This window comes from Leptonychotes weddellii, chromosome 14, assembly GCF_054177405.1.
Source record: "Leptonychotes weddellii isolate Sample4059 chromosome 14, ASM5417740v2, whole genome shotgun sequence".
Lineage (NCBI taxonomy): Eukaryota > Metazoa > Chordata > Mammalia > Carnivora > Phocidae > Leptonychotes > Leptonychotes weddellii.
Genome location: NC_138382.1, coordinates 73865166 through 73873189, shown reverse-complemented (window position 1 = coordinate 73873189; position 8024 = coordinate 73865166). Strand labels below are relative to the sequence as shown.

At 51.6% G+C, this 8024-nt stretch overlaps 1 protein-coding gene across 17 annotated transcripts in view; it reads right to left on the bottom strand.

Annotated features, from left to right (window-relative positions):
• Positions 1-8024, bottom strand: part of DNM1 (dynamin 1) — a 52870-nt gene that overhangs the window by 26614 nt on the left and 18232 nt on the right. For 11 of the 17 annotated variants that reach the window (XR_014140176.1, XR_014140174.1, XR_004079066.2 and 8 more), the window contains exons 10-11: positions 5840-5978; positions 25-111 (exon numbers count right to left, since the gene is read on the bottom strand). Coding sequence is in view for 13 of the 17 variants with exons in the window: in XM_081803700.1 (XP_081659826.1) it covers positions 25-111; positions 5840-5978 (226 nt within the window). In the remaining 4 variants the exon portion in view is untranslated. Of the gene's footprint in view, positions 1-24; positions 112-5839; positions 5979-7585; positions 7725-8024 lie in introns of all 17 variants that reach the window. The other 6 variants (XM_081803702.1, XM_031039981.2, XM_031039982.2 and 3 more) reach the window with 1 other exon arrangement.

Here is an 8024-nt window from a genome sequence, read left to right as displayed (position 1 = left end):
GGAAGCAGCGTGCTGCGGGCTCACCTGCTCCTTGGTGCGACCCTCGCGCTCCCGGATGTGGGTGGTCACGATGCGCTCCATCTCCTCCCGCAACCGGGGGTACTGCTGGAGCTGAGGAGGGGCGGGAGGGGAGAGAGCCACGTACACAGGGGGCACCGGCGGGGAGCACCCCCACCCCACCAGAATCCAGGGATCCAGGGGCACGGGGTGGCAGGACACACAGAAGGCCCCAGATGAGGGGAAGAGAGGCCTGGGGTCCCAGGAAGCTGAAGGCACCAAGCCACGGCCACCCTTTCCCCCAAGTGTGGGTTCCAAATGGCAATTCAAGGGTCTTTCCGGTTCCAGGCCCTCTTCACTGGCCTACTTGGTCAACTTCGGGGGGGAGGGCAGTGCCCATGGGCAGAAATGCCCCGGGGCTCAGCCTGCCCCGCCCCCTTGGTAGCAGCCATCTTGGAAACAGACTGTTCGATGGAGGCCTCCGTTTGGGGGGCCGTTAGCTCCCAGAGCTTTCGCTGACCCGCAGGGCTACCCCTTGTCCTCCCAAAGGCTTGGAGGGACAGTCGGGTGGGGAATCAGGCAGACAACAGCCTCGAGATTCCTATCCAGGAAGAATCTGGGGAAGGCAGGGCCCGAGGTGCCAGTTGGCCTCCTGAGTCAGGCCGAGGGAGGGGGCAGGGGGAAACCAGCAGGCACATACAGGACATGCAGGAGCCCCAGGCAAGGCATGCGAGGGCACGGGGTGGGGGGCATGCGGAGTGGGGTGCCAGCAGCATGAGCAGTACCCCGCGGGGGCCTGGCTGGGCCCCGGGCCTTCTTGGTAGAATCCACCCAGTTTTGCCTCCCTTTGCATGCCCCGGCCTGGCACCATCATCCCCAGCAGCATCTGCCCAGCCAACTTGTCTCTACCCCACTCCTTTGGGGTGGGAGCTCACCAGTACCCATTTCCCTCCAGTTTTTATCAACTGAGGCAGAAGGGTGAGTTACTATAAACCCTCCTCCTTCTGCCTGTGAACTCTGCCCTCATCTCAGCCGGGCTCTGGACAAAGCCCACATTGCTTCATTCTCCTGCAGGACTGTTGGATGCCACCTCCTCCAGGAAGCCTGCCCTGACCACCCCCAAGAACTGAGTTAGGGGCCTCTCTGTGCCCGCCCCCACAACTGGATTGTCATTGCCCTGAGGACAGGGGCAGGCCAGGCACACGGCTTCGGCTCAGAGAGGGCAGGTTGAAGGAATGAGAGAATGAATGAAGAATGGATGTCTTCGCCCTCCTTGCCAGGGTGAGTGGACACCAGCCCCTCTGGCTCATGAACCAGCTCCTCCTCGGGGAGGGGGCCTCGCTGAGCTGACGATGGGGAGCCCACCCACAGGAACTTCGAGTCCTGCTGGCCTGCCCTCCCCACTTGGTGGTCACGTGGGACCCAGGTCGGGCAAATTTTGAACCAGTCCTGTCCCTCTTCCCATGCCTGGGTCAGGCCCCTCAGGTGAATCCCCCTATGTGGGAAGAGACCTGCAGGTTAGCGTGCCTGGGTCACAGGTAGTGATCCTGAGGGCAAGATGAAGGCCAGGGAGATGGGGCGGGGGGCATGGGGAGAGGCAGGAGGATGGGGAAGAAAGTGGCACCCTGGATGCCCAAGAGAGGTAGACATGAGAGACGTGAGGCCCACCCCCCCACCCCCGACCATCCCATGGATATGCCAAGGTGTGGCTGATGTGGCCAAGCACAGGGGACCTGGGGGAGAGGTAGCCTGAGACCGGGGCTTCCAAACAAACACTGACTGGACGGGCCTGGTGGACCCGCTACCCCATGAGGCCCAAGGAGGGGCTCCACTGCTCCTTGAAGTCTCCAACCTGGGGTAGAGATTTGGGACTGAGTCACCTCCTCTGAGGCCTCCTCTGAGGTGGTCCCAAGTGCTTCCTCCCAGGGCAGGGCTGTGTGTGTGTGGCAGGGGGGAGGTGGGCAAGGAGGGAAGGGGGAGCAATTTGCCAAAGAGCATGACCAATTCTCCCACTAACCACCTGGATGTTACATTTGTCAAGTTTTCCACGTGTCATACATGACAGGGCAGCCTCAAGCTCTTTGAGAAGTTCTGTTCCCTTTGAGCATCTTTTTCCATTCTGGCTGTCTCTGAGCCTTTCCAGGACTTTTAGCCAGTTTTTAAGATGGAACATTTCTTTCTCAGTCCTTGGCTGAGTGGGGCGGTCAGCTTGGAGCCCATGAGTGAGTGGCCAAGGATGCAGGCCCGGGAGCCACATGACTTGTTTCAAAGCCAGCCCCTGCCCTGCCGACTCTCCTTAGGAAAGTGACTGCAACCTCTCCGAGCCTCGGTTTCTCCATGTGGAAAATGGGCCAGTAACAGCACTTTCCCTCTCAGGGTCCTTGGGAGGATTGAGCAATACATCCCATGGGCGACATTAAACTCCAGATTTCATCCAGAGAGGAAAGTTGTAATCCAGCAGGCCTGGGAAGAGTTAGAATTGACTATTTAGAAGCCTCTGGCAGGGGTGCCTTGCTAACTTTAGAAGACTTGGGGAAAAAAAAAAATAAAGAAGATGGGTGAATTTTGCCATGTAAAGAAAAAAAATTACTACTCATTAAATACATCAAAAGGCAACATTATTTTTTAGAAATAATTTATAAGCTTTCCTTTTTAAAGTTTTTATCAATGTTCCTGCTGACAAAAATCTACAGACTCACTGTAAGACTAAAATTTGCGAAGTAGAAATGGAAAAATTCCTATTTTTCTTGCCCTCTCTTAACATAATGGTTAGCAATTTGATGACTATGCCTTTGGAATTTTCTTATTTACATATATTATTTCCTCCCCCCAATACTATATTATCTTCTGAAACCTGCTTTTTTTCCCACAGTACATTGTGGAGGGACATGTGAATGGAAATAAATATGCCTTGTCCTTTTAATAGCTAGAGTCTGCCATTGACTGCATGATACATCACATAATCGATCCCCTCTTGAAGAATATCTGGGTTGTTTCCAAAATCTTACCATTTACGATAATTACTGCTTTCCTTTGGAATGCAATTCAGCAGACTGTTTCACAGTTTTTAAATGTTTGATTCTAGTAATCAGTTTTCTAGGAATCTACCCTAAGGAAAAAATTCCTAGAGAAAGAAAAATAAACATTTGTATAGGCAAAGGTGTTCAGGGGCACTTGGCTGGCTCAGTTGGTAGAGTGTGTGACTCTTGATCGCAGGGTGATGAGTTCAAGCCCCATGTTGGGTGTAGAGATTACTTAAAAACAAAAAAACTAAAAAGATGTTCATTGCCAGATTATTATAATATTGAAAAACTGGAGACAACTTAAATGGCCTGGGTGGCGCAGTGGGTTAAGTGTTCAACTCTTGGTTTTGGCTCAGGTCCTGATCTCAGGGTTGTGAGCTCGAACCTCACATCGGGCTCCACGCTGAGCATGGAGTCTGCTTGAGATTCTTTCTCTCCCGCTGCCCCTCCCGCTTGTGGTCTCTCTCTCTCTCTAAAATAAATCAATAAATCTTAAAAAAAAAAATAAAAAAGAAATGTTCACCAATAGAAAAACTGTTACGTAAACCATGATAAATCTGTTCAGTAGAATATTATGCAACCACTAAAAAAGGTTTATGTAGACTATGTAACATACCTCCCCAAAATGTGTGTTACTAAAAGAAAAAGCAGGATGCTAATATATTCACAGTGTGACTACCTAACAGGTTAAATAAACCTATGTACAGAAAAAAGATTTGGAGGGGGTACCCAGATGGCTCAGTCAGTTAAGCGTCCAACTCGTGGTTTCGGCTCAGGTCATGGTCTCAGGGTCATGAGATTGAGCCCCGTTGGGCTGTGCACTCAGCAGGGCGTCTGCTTGGGATTTTTTTTCTCTCTCTCCCTCTGCCCCTCCCCCCATTCAAAATAAATAAATAAACCTTAGGAAAAAAAGACAAGAAAAAAAAGATTTGGAGGAATAAATTGGTAAAAACTTTTTGGAGGGCAATGTTGGAGAAGTGGGGAAGTTACCAAAATTGTGAATGTTCATATACACTGACTGGCCATTGTCCGTCTAGAAATTTGCCCTAAAGAAACAATTGGATACGTACTATAAATGCATCTGTAAGGATGGTCACTGTGGCACTGTTTGTAAAAGAAAAAAAACCTTTGAAACAATCGAAATGTCAATAGGATATTGAATATATAGATCATGGCACATTTCTACAGAGGAATATGATTCAGCAGTTCAAGAGTAGATCTTGTAGTTATGTACAAGTTTCCATTACACACTGCTCAGTAAAAAAGAGTTCTGGAATCAGCGTGTATAATATGATCCCATTTAGGTTAAAACTGACATATATTTGTAATTAGTTAGGAAGCCAATAGTCCTTATTTTTAGGGTTGTACGATGATAGGGACTTGCTTTCTGTGTGCTGTTCGAATATTTTTGTAACAATCATGTACAATCAGAACAAAATCAATACTGATAGTTTCAATTTTTCTTTTAAAGGAGTATACTTGCAAGAAACGTACAAAAATCTCATTGGTGGCTCCCTGGAAAGGGAAGGTTGTTGCCTTCTTTTTAAGCTTTGGCATTTCCTAAATGTTTAAAATTGAGAAGGTATTAGTTTTATAACGAAAAGCTGAAGTTTAAAAAAATTTAGTTATATCTTGTCTTCTTTTGTAAAGAGATTTGAGGCAGCTTAAGATAAACTCGGTGTTTTTTAAAGTTTAACAAAAGTAAGATTGTGTTGCTGAGTATTCACGGTGCAGTGGGACCGTGACTCAGATGTCATGGTAAATACTATGCAATGGGGAGTCCAGCCCAGATTTTATTCCACTTGGAACTGGCCTGGAGTGGATGCTAATTTGCTTACTGTCCACATTAGGCACAAAAGTGGGCAAAGTGAGCCAGGATAAGGAAAGGGGCGCACGTGACTGATTATGCACGAGCCATGAAACCCGTGAAACTTATTTGCAACATGAAGTTGAGGCAGAAGTGCCCCCACCACCCAGCATAGGGAGCTTTTTCAAGTACAGGCAAGGCTGGGCTCTCCCTGAGATTCTGATTCAGCTTGCGGGGCAGGGGCATTTGAATCCTGGAAAGGCTCCCCCAGGCACCTGATTCTCATGAACTCCCCTGGAAAGAACTGCCTTCAGAAGATCTGGCTAAAAATCCTCAGAATGCCCAAAAGTAGACAAATAGGAAGAAGGCATTTAACAGGTCACAGACCCAAAAGAGGCTGACCCTGTCGAACGCATACGGATTACCATAAAGTAAGTAATCCAATATGCTTTTAGGCAAATTGGTTTTGAGGAACTGGGATAGCTTCCCCCACCCCAGGAGGCCTGGATCCCAGATCTATTTCTTCAGCTTCCCTGAATCTGAATCCCACTCTGCTCTTCTTTTCTGAGACTCGGTTTATTCATTTGTAGAATGGGGATAACACGACCCACTTCTTAGGGTCGTTGGGAGGCTTAAGTCAGTTAACCAAGATGAGCACTTAGCTCAGTGCATGGCATATGATAAGTGCTCCACAGTATCAGTCATCCCCTTCTCATCATCGTCACCATTGTAATTCTTGTTGGTAAAAAGGGGCCGCTGAGGATGCTTGGGTTGAAGCAAAGTCTTCTAGCAGAGATGGGGGCCTAAAAGGATCATAAGTGTAAGCAGGCCCGGGGTTATAAGCTGACACGAAACCTAAGGGCCCAGAATCACCCGGCCAGCACAGTCGTCTGGGTCCACGTGGGTGGCCGAGAGGCTGTCAGGCCTGCTCAGCAGGTGGTTCTGCCCACGGGAGTCCATGGCCATGAGGAAGGGACGGCCAGGCCCAGCCCCGCCCTAGCGGCCGTCATACCTTTTCGCTACACTTTCTGATGGTGGCCGTGAGCTCACTGACTACCATATCCACACACTTGATACTGGGCTCTTTGAGCTTCTGCACCTGCTTTTTCACTGTGGCTTCAAAAGCGAGGTCAGGTGTGAAGAGGCCCGTCCTGCACCCGGGGAGGAGGAGGGGACGGGAGGAGGAACAGCCGTGGGCAGGTGGGGAAAAGGAGGGCAGTGAAAGCCAAGCAGAGCCAGGATTCAGGAGTGGAGGATGGCACAGGCATGGGGAAGAGAGAGAGACACCGACACAGAGAAAGAGAAGAGAACAGAAGACAACGTGAGTGTGGGACCGGCCCTCCCTACCGCCACCCGGGGTCGGCACCTCCCAGGTGCTGCCAAGTATCCCCCAGGGCTCTGTGGGGTATGGGGTGGGGGGCTTCTGAGGGACCAAGCCTCTGCTCTGTACAAGGCCCCTTACTGAATTCAGATCCTCTGCCCAGGGCTTGGCCCCCCCACTCCTCAGCTATACCGAGCCGGCCCTCTCTGTCTTTTCCAATGCTATCTTTGGGTCCTCCTAAGGGGCTGACCCAGGCCAGGACTCCACCCACCCATTCTGTTCAATTCAAGGTTTGCCAACACCTCCTGCATTCACTGCATCCTGACTCCAAAGCCTGGCACGATTCCCTACCTCCACCAGGGTTGCTGCATCCAGCTGCCCAGGCTGTGCACTGCCCAACTCCAGGGGGCTCCATTTGCATAGACCATGGTGCAGATGATGCCTCCTGGAGTTGCAGTGTAGCTGCCTGACCTCCACTCTCCAGCTCCTGGTTCTACTCCTGCCCTTCCCTTTCTCCTCAAGGGGCATCCTTTGCCTCTCCTCCAAAAGGGTCTGGAGGAATTCAGCTGGGAAAGACAGAAAGAGAGAAGAGGAAAGACAGAAAGAGTGGAAGTGGTGGTAGAGAGGGGCCAGGGCAGCAGTGGGGAGAGGCAAGGAAGGGAGGCTGGGGGTGGAATCAAACAAGTACCGGATTTGGAGCCCAAAGCCTTGGCTTCGAGTAGCAGCTCTGCCACCTGCTAGCTTATATGACCTTGGACAAGCCGCTTGATCTCCTAAGCCTCAGTTTTCCTGCTGTGACATGGGTGCCCTCCTCCCTGCCCTGCCCTCCTTGGGAGGTTCTGTGAAGCTCAGATGACGTAACAGATGGAAGAGGACTCTGTCCCTGGAAGGTTGGATGTGGATGGAAGGGAAGGGCAGGGTCCTGAGTGAGAGTCCTGAGTGAGATTGGGGTGAGAATGAAAGACAGTGGGGAGTCAGGGTACCTGCTAGACCTGGGTCCTTTGTACCCCTCGAGCCATCCAGACCCCCAGAGCAGCACCCAAGAAGGCCCTGTATCTCACCTGTCTGCAGGGCCAAGGTGTCCCCGTGACCCTTCCCTGGAGCCCCCAAAGGGGACCCCCAAAGCTGGGAGGGGGCTCAGGGTCCCTCCAGGCCTATTCTCCCTGAGCTGGGGGAGCTCTTGGTGGGCTCTCAGGATGAATAGCCACCAGCACACGGGTCTTATCAATGTCTAATCCCTGCGCCTGGGGGCCAGGGGGTGGGTAAGGCCCCCTCAGAGAGACCCCCCGTCTTAGTCTGTGGTGGCCTGCCTTCCCACCCCGCTGAGGTCTGTACATGCTACCGAGGAGGCGGTGGGGGGCGTGGGGAAAGGATCGCCTGGCAGCAGTGCAGGATGGAGGCAGAGGTGGGGGGGGCTGGCCCGGGCCACCGGGTTACCTTCTTGGCGCACTGTCTAACCGTGCTGATTAGCTCCGAGATAACCATGTCCACACACTTGAGACACGGTTCTCGGATCTTCTTCACCTGCTTTTTCACAATGGTCTCAAAGGCCATGTCTGGGGTAAAGAGCCCCGTTCTGAACGCCCGGAGCGGGAGAAGGGCACAGTGTCATAGGCCAGCTCCTGCCAGGAGTGTCAGGCCAGGGCCCCGCCCGACCCCCTGAACTCTGCCCTTGGGGTCCTCCCACTCCCCCTCTCTGGGCGTCAGTGTCCTCATCTGTAAAACGGGCAGGAGGGATTCTAATGAAGGACTTTCCATTGACGCTCTTTCAGGCAAGACAAGGTCTGCTTGTAATTGTCGTGTATGTCCTGCTTCCTCTGAAGATTCTGTTCATACAAAAGGTGCTATGGCCAGACATAGTACGAAAACTGCCAAA